Source organism: Macaca mulatta, chromosome 10 (assembly GCF_049350105.2).
Source record: "Macaca mulatta isolate MMU2019108-1 chromosome 10, T2T-MMU8v2.0, whole genome shotgun sequence".
In the NCBI taxonomy this organism is placed as follows: Eukaryota; Metazoa; Chordata; class Mammalia; order Primates; family Cercopithecidae; genus Macaca; species Macaca mulatta.
The window spans coordinates 83,901,110-83,921,587 of NC_133415.1; the positions used below are offsets into that span (position 1 = coordinate 83,901,110).

General features: G+C 44.2%; 1 protein-coding gene and 1 pseudogene across 2 annotated transcripts; both read right to left on the reverse strand.

Annotated features, from left to right (window-relative positions):
• Positions 1-2,542: 2,542 nt before the first annotated feature.
• On the reverse strand, positions 2,543-3,797 carry LOC716559 (nucleotide triphosphate diphosphatase NUDT15 pseudogene; annotated as a pseudogene). The gene has a single exon (XR_013398757.1). The product of XR_013398757.1 is annotated as a nucleotide triphosphate diphosphatase NUDT15 pseudogene (transcript).
• Positions 3,798-16,354: 12,557 nt separating this feature from the next.
• Positions 16,355-19,719, reverse strand: DEFB132 (defensin beta 132). Its single transcript, XM_015149333.3, has 2 exons — positions 19,607-19,719; positions 16,355-18,375 (listed from the first exon to the last, which is right to left on the reverse strand). Exons 1-2 carry the CDS (start codon positions 19,662-19,664, stop codon positions 18,146-18,148), a joined length of 288 nt encoding a protein of 95 aa, XP_015004819.3. The 5' UTR covers positions 19,665-19,719; the 3' UTR covers positions 16,355-18,145.
• Positions 19,720-20,478: the final 759 nt, after the last annotated feature.

Consider the following 20,478-nt stretch of genomic DNA (forward strand, 5'->3'; position numbering starts at 1 on the left):
CCTGGGCAACATGGTGAAACACTGTCTCTATAAAAAATATAAAAATTCGCTGGGTATGATGGCATGCGCCTGTAGTCCTAGCTGCTAGGGAGACTGAGGTAGGAGGATTGCTTGAGCCCAGGAGGCAGAGGTTGCAGTGAGCCGAGATCACACCACTGCACTCCAGCCTGGGTGACAGAGTGAAACCCTGTCTCACAACAAAAAAAGTCAAAATGAAAGCAATAGCCAAGCCCCAAATCTCTTATTATTACACTACAAGGAAGAGGCTAAACCAGAGAACCTGGTTGGTTTTATTTTGTAGAACACAGATCCACCCTGTTCTCATTTCCTCATAGAATGATGCCATCTGGGGTCAGGTGGATGAGCACAGGTGTGGGGTTGGTCTCACTGCAGAAGAGCTTCCAACAAAAGGCTCCTGCAGTTGTACAGACCTGGGGGCCAGGGATGGGGTGGGGAAGGGAGAGTGGGAAAAGTTCTGAGTCAGCATGGAGGAAAGTGTCTTCAAGGATTCCCCACTCCCCATGATAAGGAGGTCGTGGCCAAAGGCCTACCCCACTGCAATGAAGACGTGTCTGAATGAAGACCTGGGGTAGGAGCGGAGATGTGTGTGAGAGGTCGACTGTCCAGGAGGCTTGAGTCTGTGCCTGCAACTGTCTTTAAAGACTGCAATGCATCCGCTGTGCACAACCCAGCTGTGAGGCCTGCCAGGTAAAACCTGTCATTGCCTGTGGTTGAGCTGAAAAATCACACATAGGTTTTTAGCCAGGAGCTGGACTTTTTGTGGAGGGATGCATAAGTTCAGAGGAGGAAAAACAAGAAAGGACGCCTGGACATAGATTCCCTCACATTGCATGTAGCCCTCATGCCTCCAAATGCGCCAGAGAGTGACCCCACACATGTACAGCAACTGCACATGGGTATCTTCCCAGGTACTCAGAGCCGTGTGTGCAGCTCTCACAAGCAGATACACCTGCATGCACATGCACATGGATGCATCCTGGGACTGTTTCTTTTTTTCTTTTTTGAGATGAAGTCTTGCTCTGTCGCCCAGGTTGGAGTGCAGTGGCATAATCTCTGCTCACTGCAACTTCCACTCCCTGGGTTCAAGTGATTCTCCTGCCTCAGCCCCCCTATTAGCTGGGATTACAGGCGCCTATCACCACTCCCAGCTAATTTTTGTATTTTAGTAGAGACGGGGTTTCACCATGTTGGCTAGGTTGGTCTCCAACTCCTGATCTCAGGTGATCCACCTGTCTTGGCCTCCCAAAGTGCTGGGATTACAGGTGTTAGCCACCGCGCCCGGCCCAAAATTTATCATTTTAACCATGATAAGTGTACAATTCAGTCACGTTAAGTACATACACAGTGTAGCGTAACCACTACCACTATCTATTTCCAGAAAGTTTTCATCATCCTAAACAGAGATTTTGCACTCATTAAATAATAACTTCCCATTTCCTCCTGCTCCCAGCCCCTTGGTAACTTATTTTTTCGTTTATTTTGAGACAGGGCCTCATTCCGGTCATCCAGGCTAGAGTGCGGTGTCATCATCACAGCTCACTGCAGCCTCAACTTCCCAGGCTCAGGTGATCCTCCCACCTCAGTCTCATGAGTAGCTGGGACTACAGGCAGGTGCCGTCATGCCCTGCTATTTTTTTTGTAGTTTTAGTAGAGATGGCATTTCGCCATGTTCCCCAGGCTGGTCTCGAACTCCAGGACTCAAGCGACCCACCTGTCTTGGCCTCCCAAAATGCTGGGAATACAGGTGTGAGCTATCATGCCTGGCCAGTACTTTCTTCTTCTTTTTTTAAATTTCTTAAAATTTTTATTAATCATTTACAAGTAATAAAAACCCAATATGTATTAACACATAAATAACATTTTTGACAAATAGCTATTTTAATTTTTTTCACATATTAAAACCCACTAAAAATAACCATTTTTCTAACCAACAACAACAAAAATCATCAGTGAGAAGAGTACTGCTGCTTTACATTTCTCCAAATCTCTTCAATGTCAGACAACAGACGAAAGCTGGATTCTCATCTGCTTTTGCATTCAGCCTATTACAATATCACACCAGATAGCCTCTTGAAAACTCCTCTGCACACTCATGAAAAAATGAGAGTGAAAAAGATAAACGATGGTCGGGCATGGTGGCTCACACCTGTAATCCCAGTACTTTTTGAGGCTGAGGTGGGCAGATCACTTGAGCTCAGGAGTTTCAGACCAGCCTGGCCAACATGGTGAAACCCCGTCTCCACTAAAAATACAAAAATTAGCCAGGTGTGGTGGCGGGTGCCTGTAATCCCAGCTACTCAGGAAGCTGAGGTAGGAGAATTGCTTGAACCTGTGAGGCGGAGGCTGCAGTGAGCTGAGATCGTGCCACTGCACTCTAGTCTGGGCAACAGAGCAAGACTCCTTCTCAAATAAAAAAAAAAGAAAAACAATAAAAGATGAAATGATGTCTTAGTGTTATAAAAATAGCTTTGACCTAGAATACCCTTGAAAAGCTCTTGAGGGCCCCAGACCACACTTTGAGAACTGCTCTAGACGAATCTCTTCATTTTACATATAAGGACTATGGACCTCAGAGAGAGTAAGTGAGAAATTCAACATCACACAGCCTGTTAATAGTAGGATACAGACATTAGATGGTTTGTCTCACTTCTCTTGGTTTAGGTTCTCAATTGAAAACCTGGGAAATATACCCTAATGACCTGTCCTATTCCCTGTAAGTTGCAAAGATTGTCACAATATATTACCCTCCCCACCATTTGTTTAATAAAAGAGGTAATCAACAAACTTGGTAAATTTTGCAACAGGCATACTGTGTTTGAATCTAAACTACAATATTTGAATTTGGGTCTGTATTTGAACAGAAATACTAAGGCAAATTCGACTGCATCCTACTCCATGCAAGCTAGTAATGACAAACTGTACAGTACATATCATAGGTAAATATGGAAAGCAAATTACCCATAATATCAGTATTTATCATATATTCTGTGTCTGGAATACAATTCAATAACATATTTCAGAAAAATTTTCTCAAGTACTAGCTGAAAGGGTGGTGGGTACATTAAGAGACTGCAAATAAATTGGCAATCACAGGAACTTTTTTAAGATAAAATGGAGTTGTTCTGAAATGTAGATATTTTTCATTCCTTAACCAGACCTTATTTTTGTCTTTTTAAAGAAAATCGAGAAATCTTCTCAGCCACCTAGAGATGATTTCCTTTGTATCCCACCAGATGGTTCAACTCTTCTACAAATGGATCAAAGCCTTGTTCTTTTAAACAACATAGTCCCCAGAAAAACTGGTCCAGAGGAGGAAATTCTTCCCAAGGAACCCACTCCCAACTTTCATTTTTTTCAGAGTCTATATTCTTTCGTTCTGAATCATGAGTCACATCCACTTCTCCTTTCATTAATATAGTAACAGAATGGTAATTCTCCTTCTCAATGAAAGAATTCACAACTGAGGCAAAGCGAACATTTTTCAGGTGAAGAGCTGCTTTTTCCCAGGTTTCCCTTTGAGCACATTCTTCTCAGGTCTCACAGAATTCCAGATGACCTCCAGGGAGTTGGAAACTGCCGACTCCAACCGAGCCTTTCCTCTTCCCGAGGAGGACGCAACACGGATGCTTGCAGCTGGTCACCATGACTCTGACTCCGGGCACGGCTCCCGCAGCTCTGTGCTGGCCGTCATAGTGCGTGGAAGCCCGGCCAGTAATTTCTATTCTGCTTTCTGTCTCTGTGAATTTGCCAATACTAAGTACCTCATATAAGTAAAATTATACAAATTTCCCTTTTTGTGTGTGGCTTATTTCACTTGAAATGATGTTTTAAAGGCTCATCTATGTTGTAGCATGTTATCAGAATTTCATTCTTTTTTATGGCTGAATAATATTCCATTGCATAAATATACCACATTCTGTTTACCCATTTATCTGTTGATGTACATTTGGGTTATTTCCACCTTTTGGCTACTGTGAATAATGCTGCTATGAACACTGGTGTACAATATCTGTTTGAGTCCCTGCTTTCAATTCTTTTGGACATATATCTAGGAGCAAAACTGCTGGATCATATAATTCTGTTTAAATCTTTGAGGAACCAACAAGCCGTTTTCCACAGTGGTTACACTGTTTTACATTCCCACAAGCAATGCATGAGGGTTCCAGTTTCTCCATATCCTCCCCCATATCCTCATCAACACATCTTTTCTCTTTTTTCTGTTTTTTTTTTTTTTTTTTTTTGGTGGAGTCTTGCTCTGTTGCCCAGGCTGGAGTGCAGTGGCGCGATCTTGACTGACTTCAACCTTCGCCTCTTGGGTTCAAGCGATTCTCGTGGCTCAGCCTCCCGAGTAGCTGAGACTACAGGTGCTCGCCACTACACCTGGCTGAATTTTTGTTTTTTTAAATGTATTTTTGGTAGAGACAGGGTTTCACCATGTTGGCCAGGCTGGTCTTGAACTCCTGACCTCAAGTAATCCGCCCACCTTGGCCTCCCAAAGTGCAGGGATTACAGGCGTGAGCCACCGCGCCCAGCCTGCCCCCAAACATTTAAAAGCCCTCTGGTCTTGTGGGTTTGTGTAAAGCTCTTTAGCAGGGAGTCATTATCCCAGATTGGTCTGCTTGTTTTCTCTTACTGTCTTTGCCTGGGTGGTGCTGCATCCTGTTGGAATTCTGCTTTTCTGCTGCACAGAACAGGTGCTAAAAAGAAAGGAGGCACCTTGGGTGGGCAGGCAAGCAGACAGTCAAAAGCTAAGTGCAGAAACTAAAGCTTAAATTTATAATGATCCAACCCACCTGTGTCACTATATTAGGCAGCAGGGTTGTAAGACAGTTGTGCCTGGACACTACTTGTTTTAATTGAATGTCTTTGTGCTGGCATGTGGTGAGTGCCATTCTCCATTGCAAGCAATGTCGGACAAACCTAGATTGGTTGGGGAAAGCCCCTGTATGCTCTAATGGCTGCAGTTGTCCCTGAGGGTCATCGGGAGGGCAAGTCCAACAGGCAGAAGATCCTGTGAGGGAAGGGGGCGTGCACAGGGAGCTTGTGAGGCAGGGTCTCTTTGAGCTAAAGTCCAAGTTAGGATTCCAGATAATGGTGAGGGTTCCAGGCAATGCCGTCTCATGTGGACTCTTCTGGAGGGGTTGTGTCATCTCAGGTGAAATCCTATGCAGAGGCGACACCATCTTAGGTGTGAAGGTGGACACATCCCAAATCCCAGTTATTTGGATCTGATTGGACCCAGGGGCAGAGAAAATAATGGGAATCAGTCTTTTTTTTTTTTTTTTTTTTTTGGGAGACGGAGTCTCGCTCTGTCACCCAGGCTGGAGTGCAGTGGCCAGATCTCAGCTCACTGCAAGCTCCGCCTCCCGGGTTCACGCCATTCTCCTGCCTCAGCCTCCCGAGTAGCTGAGACTATAGACGCCCGCCACCTCGCCCGGCTAGTTTTTTTGTATTTTTTAGTAGAGACGGGGTTTCACCATGTTAGCCAGGATGGTCTCGATCTCCTGACCTCGTGATCCGCCCGTCTCGGCCTCCCAAAGTGCTGGGATTACAGGCTTGAGCCACCGCGCCCGGCGGGAATCAGTCTTTTTAAGGACATTGAGGCACAGAACCTTGTTAGATAGAGAGTCACAGACCCGGGCACAATGCAGTGCATTAATGGCTTTCTCATTAGTCCGTGAGGTTACTGTTTTAAGGAGCTCTATTTTTTAGACAGGGTCTCACTCTGTCACCCAGGCTGGAATGCAGTGGTGTGATCACGGCTCAGTGTAGCATTGAACTCCCAGGCTCAAGTGATCCTCCCACCTCAGCTGGAGTAGCTGGAGCTACAGGCACATGCCACCACGCCTACCTAATTTTTGTATTTTTTGTAGAGACAGGGTTTCACCATGTTGCCCAAGCTGGTTTTGAACTCCTGGGCTCAAGTGATCCTCCTGCCTTGGCCTCCCAGAGTACTGGGATTACAGGCATGAGCCACTGTGCCTCGCCCTAAGGAGCTCTTGTATGGGGAATCTCAGGCATTGCACTCAAGCTTGTCAGGTGATCTAGTGTGTGTGAGAGGAGCTCATCTATCTGGTAGAATTGGTTCTGGAAGGGGCCAGTCCTGATGTCTCTGTCTGTCTTTTCTTTGTGACAGAGTCTTGCTCTTTTGCCCAGGCTGAAGTGTGGTGGTGCAATAATAGCTTACTGCAGCCTTGACTTCCTGGGCTCAAGTGATCCTCCCACCTCAGCATCCAAAGTAGCTGGGACTACAGGCATGTGCCACCATACCCAGCTAACTTTTTAAAATAATTTTAAAACAAATTTAAAAATTTTTTTTTGTAGAGACAGGTTCCCACTATGTTACCCAGGCTGGTCTGAAACTCCTGGGTTCAAGTGATCCTCCTGCCTCGGCCTCCCAAAGTGCTGGGATTATAGGTGGGAGCCACTGTGCCTGGCCAAGACCTGATGTCAGTGAGGGCAAAAGATGAACCAGTGGACTTGGGGTTTGGATGGGAGTGTCTTAATTTCCCCCTAAGAGCTCTCTGTGAGTACCCAGTTCAGGAACCAAATGAGCATCAACAAAGGCAAGCATGGCGAAAAGGCCATGCGGCCGGGCGCAGTGGTTCACGCCTGTGATCCCAGCACTTTGGGAGGCCAAGGTGGGTGGATCACCTGAGGTCAGGAGTTTGAGACCAGCCTCGCCAACATGGTGAAACTCTGTCTCTACTACAAATACAAAAATTAGCTGGGCATGGTGGCATGCGCCAGTAATCCCAGACACTCAGGAGGCTGAGGCAGGAGAATCACTTGAACCTGGGAGGCAGAGGTTGCAGTGAGCTGAGATTGCACCATTGCACTCCAACCTGGGAGACAAGAGAGAAACTCTGTCTCAACAACAATGACAACAAGAAAAGGCCATGCAATGACATTTCACAATCTTGGCCATTATGGCAGAATCCCCCGTTTCCCCACCATTGTCAGGTTCAGAGGAAGGGGGCAAAGGGCACAAGGAGTTGCCCATGGGTTAACAGGAGTGTAGACCAGGGTGACACCACTTTGTGGAGAGGGTCCAACGTCATATTATTTAAGGATGTTTCTCATGTGTGTCAGTTTTAAGTTACTCTGCCCCTTAATCACGGTCACTATCTACACCCTATTGTTTGTTAGGCAGGGGTACAATTACCTCTATCTCTTGTAAAAGCGCATCATGGACCGGGCGCGGTGGCTCACGCCTGTAATCCCAGCACTTTGGGAGGCCGAGGCGGGTGGATCACAAGGTCAGGAGATCAAGACCAGCCTGGCCAACATGGTGAAACCTCGTCTCTACTAAAAGTACAAAAATTAGCTGGGCATGGTGGCATCCGCCTGTAATCTCAGCTATTTGGGAGGCTGAAGCAGGAGAATTGCTTGAACCCAGGAGGTGGAGGTTGCAGTGAGCCCAGATCGTGCCACTGCACTCCAGCCTGGGTGACAGAGCAAGACTCTGTCTCAAAAAAGCAAACAAACAAGCAAAAGCTCATCATTATTATCAGCTCTGTGTTGCCCCGTGTACTAATGAAATTCAGGCAAAGATTCTGGCTAGGCAAATTAGGATCACTGGGATTCTAAATCAGCATGCCTGGGGCCATAGGAGTGTGTATGTGTTGAGGGGCCAGGGTCAGGGGTGCTCTAATGTCTGTCTTTAATTCATCTACCATTTTTTTTTTTTTTTTGAGATGGAGTTTCACTCTTGTTGCCCAAGCTGGAGTGCAATGGCACGACCTCGGTTTACTGCAACCTACGCCTCCCGGGTTCAAGTAATTCTCCTGCCTCAGTCTCCCGAGTAGCTGGGATTACAGGCGCCCGCCATAATGTCCCGCTAATTTTTGCATTTTAGTAGAGATGGGGTTTCACCATGTTGGCCAGGCTGGTCTTGAACTCCTGACCTCAGGTGATCCACCCCCCTCAGCCTCCCAAAGTGCTGAGATTACAGGCATGAGCCACCGCGCCGCCGGTCTATCATTCTTTATTGGAGTACCGAGGGCAGCAGGAGTGAGAAAGAAGAGGTTTATGGGAACCCGGAGGTTGAGGGAGAAATCAGCACTGGGTATCACCTTTAATGGGAAGGACAGGCAACTGGGGCATCTGCAGAGGACTTAATAAGCTGTAGGGGTACTATTTAGATGACCAGACATTATTATTATTTTTAATCTATTTTTTATTTTTATAGATTTACGGGGTACAAGTGCATATATTGCACAGTGGTGGAGCGGGCTTCTAGTGCCCCATTACCCGAATAGTGAATGTTGCATCCAATAGGTAATTTTTGAACCCCCGCCCCCCCTTACCCTCCCATCGTTTGTGGCCTCCAATGTCTATTATTCCAATCGATACCACACATTATTGTTATTACTATTACTATTATTTTTTGGTGAGATGGAGTCTCACTCTGCTGCCCAGGCTGGAGTGCAGTGGTGCGATCTCCGCTCACTGCGAGCTGCGCCTCCCGGGTTCACGCCATTCTCCTGCCTTAGCCTCCCGAGTAGCTGGGACTATAGGCGCCCGCCACCACGCCCGGCTAATTTTTTGTTTTTGTATTTTTAGTACAGACGGGGTTTCACCGTGTTAGCCAGGATGGTCTCGATCTCCTGACCTCGTGATCGGCCCTCCTCGGCCTCCCAAAGTGCTGGCATTACAGGCATGAGCCACCGCGCCCGGCCACCACACATTATTTTTTAATTTTAGCAGGAGTTGATTGAAAACCCAAAACCCTATTCTGGGGCTCAGTGAGTCTGACTAATTGGGTAAATGGACGTTCCATGGAATTTCCTGTTCCCTAAGGCCCACGTCTGTGTGTCTTGTGAAGTGTGAGTCTTGACCTGGATCTCTTGTGTCTGGGACACCAGTAGACATTGGGAAGGCTTTGGCAAGGCCCTGAACAGTGGGGTCCGACCCCTCCAGTCTGGGGTACCTGCGTTTAGCCTACGTGTGCGACCGCCAAGGCGCGGGTATACCGAGTACTGCCGGCAGATGGCGGTAAAGACTGACGCAAATCAATCAGCTAACGGCTTCAAGGGCGGGCTGTAGGGCGTGGGGGAGCGGTGTGGAATGCATCCTGGTTGTAAGTCGCCAAGGGCGCATTTTATTGCAGAATTTGCAATTGGAGAAGACCATTTTGGCCCTTAGTGTGGCGAAAGAGAGAGAGGCCTTTGTTCTGCGAGCCTTGCTGGTGCCCGGTCCCTGCCTACACGAGCTGGCTTTGAGCCCCCTCTCCCGGCGTTCATCTTCTGTCCCCATTTCTATTCCCTCCAGCCTTCCTTCTTCGCGCCAACCAAGCTTATTTCCTGCTCAGCCTTTGCAGGGCCGGTGGGTCACCGGCTTTGCATGTTATCCTCAAGGTCTTCACGTGGCTGGCTCATCATGCAATCAGCTCTTTTCCTTTCTTAAAGAGGTCTTGCCTGACCACCATTTCTAACAAGGTTCTTCCTCCCTATCACTTTCCATCTATCACTGTTTTATTTTCTTTGTAGCTATGATCACTACCTGATTTTACACATTCATTTTTTTAATGTTTATTACACATTCTGCTAGGTGAAATAAGTCAAACACAGAAAGACAAATACTTCATGTTCTCACTTATATATGGAATCTAAAATAATTGAACTGTGGTCAGAAACCACCAGGGATCATGGCAGATGGGAGGCAGTACTAGAGTGCAGTTCCCACTCAGATGGACAGAGCAGCGTGTGGAGGCTCGCATCATGAAGTTTTGCTTCGGAAGGACTGCAGGAACGCATTAGGAAAGCCAAGAGAACCCACAGGCCCTCTGAAGGAAACGGATTGCTCCTTGAGGAGGGCTGCCAGAGGCCCAGAGAGGCCACAGGGAGAAGGAAACCTCCAGCTGAACTTTGTAACAATTTGAACTGATCAAGAAGCCTCCTGGCCAGAAGCGAGAAAAGAACGTATTTGTCCTAATGCTCTCCCTCCCCTTGCCCCCACACCCGAACTTTATGCATTTTAACATGTTTATTAGATTCACGGAATCACTTAGCCTTTTGGAACTCCCTTGAGTTACACTTTTAAAGTCACTTTCCCCTTTCTTAAGCCCCTGACAACCGTTGATCTGTTTCATTCTTTTCCATATGGATATACAGTTTTCCCAACACAATTTATTGAAGAGATTGTCCTTTCTCCTTTGCATATACTTGACACCTTTGTTTAAAACCAATTGGCTGTAGATGTGTGGGTTCATTTCCGGGCTTTCTATTCTGTTCCATTGCTCGATGTGTCTCTTTTTATGCCAGTACTATGCTGTTTTAAATACTGTTGCTTTGTAGTATAATTTGAAATCAGGTAGTGTGATGCCTCCAGCTTTGTTCTTTTTGCTTATGTTTATCTTGGCTATTTGGGTTTTTTGGAGGCTCCATATGAATTTTAGGATTTTTTTTATATCTATGAAAAATAACATTGGAATTTTGACAGGTGTTGCATTGAATCTGTGTATTGTTTTGGGTAATATGAACATTTTAACAATATTAAGCCTTCTAATTCAAGAACACAGGGTATCTTTCCATTTGCTTGTGTCTTCTTCAATTTTTTTTATTAATGTTTTATAGTTTTCAGTGTGCAGGTCTTTTACCTCCTTGGTTAAATTTATTCCTAAGGATTTTATTATTCTGGTAGCTATTATAAATGGAATTATTCTATTGATTCCATTTTTGGAAAGCTCATTATTAGTGTAGCTAAGCATTACTGACTTTCATATATTGATTTTGTATCCTGAAACTTTATTGAATTTATCAGTTCTAACAGTTTTTTGGTGGAATCTTTAGGGTTTTCTACATAAAAGATTGTGTCATCAGCAGTGATATTTTCAATTCTTTATTTTCTATTTGGATGTCTTTTCTTTTTCTTGTTTTATTGCTCTGGCAAGGACTTCCAATACTATGTTGAATAGAAGCAGTGAGAGTGGGCATCCTTGTTTTTTTCTAGATCTTAGAGAAAAGGGCAGACCTCAAAATTTTATCCGGACACTGCCTCTAGGAATAAAGACATTTTCTAGCTTCCCTTAAATCTAGTGTGGCCGTGTGACTAAGTTCTGGCCAGTGGTATGCACAAAGATGCCATATGCGATTTTTAGGAAGGTTTCCCTTTTTAAAATTAACTTATTTTTGAGATGGAGTCTCCCTCTGTTGACCAGGCTGGTGTGCAGCAGTGGGATCATGGCTCACTGCAGCTTTGACCTCCTGGACTCAAAGGATCCACATCAGCCCCCCGAATAGCTGGAACTACAGGTGCACGCTACCATGCCCAGCTAAGTTTTGTATTTTTTGTAGAGACAAAGTCTCATTATGTTGCCCAGGCTGGTCTTGAACTCCTGAGCTCAAGTGATCCTCCTGCCTTGGCCTCCAAAACTGCTGGGATTACAGACATGAGCCACTGTGCCTGGACTAGGGGAGGTCTCTTAAAAGGAGTGTGATGAGAACCTCTTTGTCATCTTCCATTCCTTCTGTTGTTTGAAGCAAAATTTGTAAGGTGCCAGTTCATGAAATCAAAACATATTTTAGCTGGAAATCTGTATTAGTTTGCCATTGCTGCATAACAAATTACCACAAATTTAGCAACTTAAAACATTACCTATTTGTTAACGCAGAAGTCTGGGCAAGCTCAGGTGAGTTCTATACTCAGGGTATCATGAATTTGAAAACAAGGTGTCGGCAGGCTGAGTTCTTATCTGAGGCCTCTGGATAAGAATCAGCTTCCAAGCTCATTCAGGTTGTTGACAGAATTCAGTTCCTTGTAGGTGTAGAATTGAAGACCTCACTTCCTTGCTGGCTGCCACCTGGGGGCTGCTTTCAGTTTCTAGGGGCCATCCACGTTCTTCATTACAGGCCCCTGCATCTTCAAGCCACTATACCATTTTTATTGATTGATTGATTGATTGATTGAGATGGAGTCTTGCTCTGTTGCCCAGGCTGGAGTGCAGTGGCATGATCTCAGCTCATTGCAACCTCTGCCTCTCAGGTTCAAGCAATTTCCGGCTATTTTTGGGTATTTTTAGTAGAGATGGAATTTCACCATGTTGGCCAAGCTAGTCTCGAAGTCCTGACCTTAAGTGATCCAACCACCTTGGCCTCTCAAAGTGCTAGAATTACAGGCGTGAGCCACTGCGCCCAGCACCAGTAGACCATTTTCAATATTCAGTTGAAATATTCAATTTCATAATAGCATTTTAGCATTAGTGGTTAAAATCTGCCTTGAAGTAGATTAACAGTACAACCTCTTAAGATATTTTCCCTTTTCCTCCTCCTTTTCCTCCTTCTCTCCTTTCAAAGGCCAAGAACACAATCAGTGTACAGTCATCCTTCAAATAAGATTTAAAATTATTTTTCTTCTTTTTTTTGCAGGGAAAAAAACTAGCAAAGAAACAAGAATAAACTAAGCACACAAATATTAAAAAGTTATTGAGGCTGGGCGTGGTGGCTCACGCCTGTAATCCTAGCACTTTGGGAGGCTGAGGCGGGCAGATAATGAGGCCAGGAGTTCGAGACCAGCCTGGCCAACATGGTGAAACCCCATCTCTACTAAAAATACAAAAAATAGCTGGGCATGATGGCCAGTGCCTGTAATCCCAGCTACTCGAGAGGCAGGAGAATCGTCTGAATCTGGGAGTTGGAAGTTGCAGTGAGCTGAGATTGTGCCATTGCACTCCAGCCTGGGCGACAGGGCAAGACTCCATCTCAAAAAAAAAAAAAAAAGTTATTGAGATTGAGCATACTTAAAGCTCGATTTTCATCTTTTCAAGCATTACATGCTGGTCACAGTAACTGTTTCAGTCGGCTTTAATGCTGTTCCTTGTAGAAAAATGAAAAGACAGGAAAAGAGAAGGAAAGAATCCTTAAGTCTTTTCATAGGAGAATTGCTTACCTAAATTAACATAGAAGTTTAAGTTATAGCTCTTGAGAATTTATATTTTAATATTTTATATTAATATTTTATTTTATGAGAGCCATGTTTGTATAAATTAAAAGTTCTCTATTATCTTCATATACTGAATAAGTTTGCCCCCCCAAATGATATTTTTGTGATTGTATCTTTTACTCTTTGATTTCTAAAATTAACATACAGTAAAAACGACAACATTTGGGTGTACGGTTGCACGAGTTTTCATCACCAGCATGATCAGAGTGCAATTCTATCGCCTCCCCAAATTCCCTTGGTCTCCTGGACCACCACAGAGAGGAATTCTTTTATATTCTGCCTAGGAAATCAAAGCTTGGCTGACAGGCAGCTGCAGCTGAGGGTAGAGGGAGCAGCCATCTTGCAGTCCAACAGGGTGTTCTTTCAATCCTTGCATGTTAACATCAACAGGCTTTCATTATATATTAAAAGCATATTTATTTTACACAATAAATAAATAAATAAAACGATAAGGAGAAACAGTTTCATTGATACATGAAATTTAGGTAAATTGCTTCCTAGAGACACAATCCCCAAATCGTTGGTGGCACTGTCAGTGGTAAACCATTAAAAGATGCAACACGACCCCTGGGAAAGAGAGATGCTATACGTCGTTTCTACCCCTTCATCCACACTGAAGGGAGGGAGACAGAACTGAGAAGACTCCTACTGCCATTCATGGCACCCAGGCTGTAGGTGCCAAGGGGCACCTACAGGCCATGCCAAGTTGCCCTCAGCCCCACTTCGGCTTCCCTTCTATGCTTATCAGCACCCAAAGTCTGTAGGGGTCCGAGGTGGCAGGGGGCTGATATGTCAGCACTGCCCCAAGTGTGTGCACACCCAGCAGGCTATGACAGCACCTGGGCTTGGCCTCGACTTTGCTCCAAGATTAGAGCCGGCACCGACAGCAAGGAGATGCCAGGCTATGGGAGCAGGCACTTCTAAGCCTGTGAGGGCAATGGGGACTTCCCTGACCCTCAAGAGTGTAGAGATGCCTGGTTCCGCATCAGTGGTTTGGGCACCTGCAGCTACACCAAAAAGGGCGGGGCTCCTGCCTGCTCCCAGCACCCTCAAGAGCACAGGGAGGCTCGGCTTCACAACTGCGACCTGGGTGTCTGCATTTGAACCTGGCGAGCTCCTGCCCCACCAACTTGGAAGGTGTGGGGCTGTCATTGTCCCCAGCTCCGTACCTCTGTGAAATGTACAGACCCAGCTGCACCTCCCTGCTACAGCTGGCGTGATGGCAGTGTCCACTCCAGATGGGCCGCCACTGCCATCACTGGCTACTTGGGAGGCTGAGGCATGAGAATCTCACACACACACACACACACACACACGCGCACACACACACACCCCAGCTCCCCAACTGGTGTCTCACTAGTTTGAGTGCTCCCTAAGTCTACTGCCTCTGAGCCCAGCACAGCACTAGGAGTTGCCTAGGAATTGCGGTTCTTGTGGCCCATACAGCCTTTCAAGTTTATTTAGGACCCCAGGGCTCTTTAGCTCATGGTGGTGAGGCTTGCTGAAACTGAAGTTCCAACCTCTGGGATGGGTGATTTCTGTCTGGCTAGGGATGATCTAAATGATCCCTTTCTAGGCACCTGCTGAGTTCTGCCTGGTGTTAGTAGCACTGAGTTCCAATGTCAAATCCCACAATCACTGTGCTCTTCCTCCTGCAAGTACACATATTCTCCCTCCACACCACACAACTGTTGCCTGAGGATTGGGGAGAGGTGGTGTCAGCAATTCAGGACTGTCTTTCCTACCTTCTCAGTGCCTCTTTTAGTGATATGAAGTTAAAACTAGGTACTATAATCATTCACCTCATGTTTTTATTCTTATGAAGGCGCTTTTTTGTGTAGATAGTTGTCAAACTTGGTGTTCTAATGGGGAGCATGAGAGCATGACCAGTGGAGGCTTCTATTCAGCCATCTTACACTACCGCCTCTTCACTACTTTAAACTATGCTGCTATGAGTGTGCTGTGTATACATTTATCTTTTTGATATGAACTCTAATTATTTCCCCAGAATATATCTGTAAAAGTAGAGTCTCTGAGCCAGAGAACATGAACATTTTTAAGGGTTTTGAAAGGTGTATAGATCAATGTCTTCCAGAATTGACATATTTTGTTACAAACAGGAGCATCTGATGATAAGACTTATTTCTATTTATGCCTTGTCAAACTTGGGTTTGTTAATTCTCTGACAATCTGATAGGTAAAAAACAAGATCTCATTGTAGTTTTAATCTGCATTTATTTGATCACAAGTCAGACAGATTTTTTCCCATTTTTGGGCCGTTTTTGGAGTTAAAAAGCTAGTTCATGTCACTTTCATTTTTGAGTAGGGGTTTCATGTTTTCCCTGTTGCTTCATACTAACTTGTTATATTTTATCGGTATCAATACTTCATCACACGTCTCAGTTTGTCATATGTCTTTAAACTATTTATGATACTTTAATTTTTCTGTTTCACTGTGAGATTTATTTATTTTATTAAAATAATAGCTTTTTTGAAGTTTAAATTGATATACAATAAACTGAACACATTTAAAGTTTACCATTTGGTAATTTTTTGACTTCCGTACATCCCCGTTAAGCCATTACCACAATCAAGATTATGAATGTATCCTGACTGATCACCCCTCAAAGTGTCCTCAGGTCCCTTTACATTCTTTCAGCCCTGTCCATGCACCTTTCACATCCCCGGACAATCAGTGATTTGCTTTCTGTCGTTAGATTCTTACTTTCTATTTTAAATCATTTTATGTAATTTTAAAAGAATTTAAAGAACTATGTAAATAGAATCATACAGAATATACTTTTTTGGTAACTAGTTATTAAAAATGCAAATTGAAAGCATAATAAAATACCACTACACATCTATTAGAATGATGAAAATGCAAAAGACTGACTCTATCACATGCTGGTGAGGATGAGGAACAGCGGGAACTTTCACATACTGCTGATGGGCACATCCACTGGCACAACCATTTTGGAAAACAATTTTGTATTTCCTTAAAAAGCTAAACATTCTCAAGCCTGTAATCTCAGCACTTTGGGAGGCCAAGGTGGGCGGATCATCTGAGGTCGGGAGTTCCAGACCAGCCTGACCAACATGGAGAAACCCTGTCTCTACCCAAAATACAAAAAGTAGCCAGGCGTGGTGGTGCATGCCTGTAATCCCAGCTACTCCGGAGGCTGAGGCAGGAGAATCACTTGAACCCGGGAGGCGAGGGTTGCAGTGAGCTGAGATTGTGCCATTGCACTCCAGCCCGGGCCTCAAGAGTGAAACTCCATTTCAAAAAAAAAAAAAAAAAAAAAAAAGCTAAACATTCTCCTACCATATGATTCAGACATTCCAATCCTAGATATGTACCTTAGGGAAATGAAAGCATACATCCATACAAAGATTTGTACATGAATGTTCATAGAAGCTTTATTTGTAATAGCCATAAACTGGGAACAACCCAAATGTCCATCAACAAATCAGTGTATAAATAAATACTATTCATATGACAGAAGAGTATTTATAAACAAAAAGGAATGAACTCCTGCAATACCCAGTAAGATGGATGAATTTCAAAATGATACCTTTTGACATACACAAGAACTTAATATTTAATGCCACCTAATCAATTTAATCTTACACGAGTTTTGCCTCTATTGTTATATTTATAAGAATTTCCTTGCTCTTAAATTGAATATTTGACCACACAATCTTTTAATACTTTGCTTTTACACTGTCATTTTAAAACTATCTAGAATTAATTTTGGTCTAAGATATAAGTTAGGGAATAGGCATTAACATCTTTTCTTACCTGGTTTGCTAGTTTTTAGGACTGCTTTTAATTATTTAGGCCTGAGTGTTTTGGTTTGTTCTTCTCAAATAGAAGTTAGTACCTGTCAAATAAATATTATATAAAACAAATGGGCATCAAACTGTAAGAGGAAATTTATGCATAATTCTGCTTTCCAACCAAACAAAAAAGTCATAATTTTAATGATTTTTGTGTCATATAAGGAGACAATTTTGACAACTACAGCATAAATGCAATTTTGAATAATGTTATTATGTTCCATTATTCTATAAGCATTCTATTTGTTTGTATTTATAGATGGCATTAGTATATAATATTTCACCATTTAGATTTTTTCATTTTCTTAGCATTTTAAATAATATTATATGGAAAAACCTTTGTGCCCATAACTTTTTACTTCTCTTGGATAATTTATGATGAACCAATTTCCAGAAGTAATGTTTAGTGGATTAAACAAGTAGAGTTCTGCTTCTCTGTGCTTATTTCTGCACAGCTTCCCAGGAGGATTATGCCAATTTTACACCATGGGTAGGTACGTTTGAGTCACCAGCATCATGCCTTCCTTGCTTTCGGGGCGTACTACCAATGGCAGCTATGTATTCTGTCTGCTTTGTTACTCAAATGAAAAAATAAATACTTCACAAGTCAGTCTACCTAGCTGGGCAAACCTAGACTTTTAGCTCCTTTCTCTTCCTCCTTATACTCCATGGCAGCACTGTTCAGATTTCCTTTCAAGAGAACTTGCTTCAGGGGGATAGTTGGTGGACAGCCTCAAGCTGTCATACTTCCAGACCAATGGTAGCAGTTACCCCATGTTCTCCAGGGGCTGCTCTTAGCCAAAGACTGAACCCCTGGGATATGAGAACCTGGCTATTCCTGCCCTGTGTGAGCTCCTCTGAGGGGCAAGCCTTGCTTTGGGCCTCCCCATCTGTTTGGCTGAGACTTTCTTAGAGCTGCAGTCTCAGTCTCCTTCTATTCAGTCCTCCTCTATCCCTCTCTCCTTTGATACGTATTAGGTCAGCACTGCAGTCTGAAGGTTCTCCCTGCCTGTGGTTGTTCTCTCTCACCTTTGTCCGTCAGAGGTGTGTTCTCCCAGTCAATCTTTTGCATGTCCAATTCTGTCTTGGCATTTTTCATTTGGAGGACCCGAACTGACAGATCCCCTGTGGACGAGTCTGCATGATGATTGTTCTCATAAGATAGATACAAACTCCAAATTAGTTATTAGATGAATGACAGAATGGTAGAAGACAGAAGTTCTGGGGTTGGCTATAGATATCTGCCCCATAAGGAGGAGACCTGGCTAGTTCTCAACAATGTAAGAGGAACCGGAACTGTGGAAATGATATTTCTTTGAGTTGGTGGGGGTGATAGGAGGGGTTATTATGGCGTTACGGTCGTTTGTTGCTTCTTGTTTTTCCTTTGTGTGTTTCTGCTCCTTGATGGCCAGTGGTTCCCGATGAGCTGCGGTAGGTCAGGCTGAGGCAGGAAGGAGTAGCTGATGCAGCATTTTCTGAAAGGGCTGCACATGAACAATGCTGTCTCCCCCCGGTGGCAATGTGTCCTGCAGTATCCCGGGGTGTCACTCACACATTTTGACCCACCCCCACTGGCTGTATGGGAGAGGACAAGACAGAGAGGTTGTGGTTAGAAGCAGCACAGGACTGCTCACCTGTCAGCGCCAGATGGGAGTGTTTGGCTTTCTGTTCTGAGATATATCCTTAGGATGTTGTGCAAATGAGACTCGGGAAACCCAGTGAGGAGGAGACAGAATTTTCCTGGATTGATGGCCTTGGGGAACTCTGTCTGAGGAGCTCTTCTTCTTTACCAGTATCTGCATCTTTGAAGCTTTTTGCTAAATTTGATACTGCAGAATAGGATGTAGGGGTGAAAACAGGGATGGGGAGCCAGGTCTTCATGGTCTTCATTTGGATACTCAAAAGGGAGAAATGGGGCTATTCTCACTCACCCCACAGGCTCCCTTTTAAGGTGTTTCTGCCATACTTGTTTTCATAGACTCTAAAACTGTCAATATCAGTCAACCTGGGGCAAAGTGGGAGGAGTCAAATCATTCTCCAAAACCATTAAAAAGAAAATAATGGTTGCTAGTGACAGGGCATTTTTGCATTCACACAGTGCTGGGCACCATTTCACCCTCTGGTAAAATCTGTTTACCTCAGTGCTCTGTGTCTGCCATTGGCTCACAGCAGGGGCCTCTTCGAGCACCCTCAGGCCTCTCTGGCTTTCTTCACATCCATTGCCTGGCCCTCCTCTGATCTCTCTCTCTTCCTGCTCTCTGTGTGTCTCTCTGTCTCTTTCTGACTCTGCATTATCTCCTAGCCCCAGGGTTTGAGCTGAACCCATTGCTTACCATCCTGTGGGAACTAGCCCTGTAAGAGGTCTACTTCCATCCCCCACCTGCCAGCTTTCTGTTGAGCATAGGGCTGGGAACCTCAATCTTTTCCTTCTAGGCTCAATACCTCCTTTGAGCTCCAACCCAGGGCTGATTTCAGTGGATGCACATGGTGATGACAGAAGCCTTCAGTGTGTCTTGGGAGGTTAGATAAAAGGAGCTCACATAAATTGAAAGAAGATATTTTGGTTCAGGTTGAGGGTGACTATCATTTTAGAATAGAAAACAAATTTTTATAAAGGTTATATAGGGTGGTGTTTGGGTGTGGGATATCAAGGCTAGTGGTGGTTGTTAGGAGATCTCTATCTTAGACTGGAACTAGTGGGGTGAGCCCTGCCTCCACCCAACCTGGCTCATCTAGCACCAGAGCAACCAGATCTGCTAGTGTTCCTTGTTCCCAGTTCTCCCTTCCTCCTGTTTATCCAGTTTACCTGGGATCACTTGGGTCAGGAATCCAAGGGCTGCCAAGACCAGGAGCAGGAACTTCATGGCTGAAGGGGTGACTTGGGGAGCTGGTGGTGGTTTAGTGGAGTTGGGTCCCTCTGTAATGTGCCTGGAGCTACTGCCTTTATAGGATTCTCATGACGCCAGGATACTGGGCAGTGAACCAAGGGAGACTTTTCTGTTACCCAGAGCAGTCAGATTAGATCAGAATGTCTACTGGACTGGAGCCTGGATTGATTTATTGAGCACCTGTGTTCTAGGCTGTTAAGAGGGGGAGAGGTAGAGCAAAGAGTGCATCGGTTCCCAGCATTCATCTCTAAAACGATGCATTCCAGCCAGTGTTGGTGAGATGTAGGGAAACTAGCATTCTCTTGGCATTGTTGCTGGGAGTGTTAATTGGTAGAGTTTTTCTTTTTAGCACAATTTGGCAATATACATCAGAAGCCTTAAAATGTGCCTATTTTTTTACTCAGAAACTTTGCACCTTGGGCTTTTGTTTAATGGGAATAATTGAACAAGTACATAAAGAGGTTTATCTCAACATTACAGTAACAGAAAACCAAAAGCCACCTAAATGGTGATAAAACATGGATCTAATCTAATACAGAAAATATAGCATATAATAGAGCAGTATGCAGTTATTAAAAATGATGAAAAAGTATAAAAATGTAGGCTACAGGATATGCATCTAGAATAACTTAATCTTTGATAAAGAAACATCTATGTACCAATGTATGTAAGTATATATGTACATAGTATGTATGTATGTATATCTATCTATCATCTCTCTCTCTCCCTCTGTGTCTCTATTATCTATTTGTCTAAAATGTCTGAGTTTGGAGAGAATGATTGTGTGTAC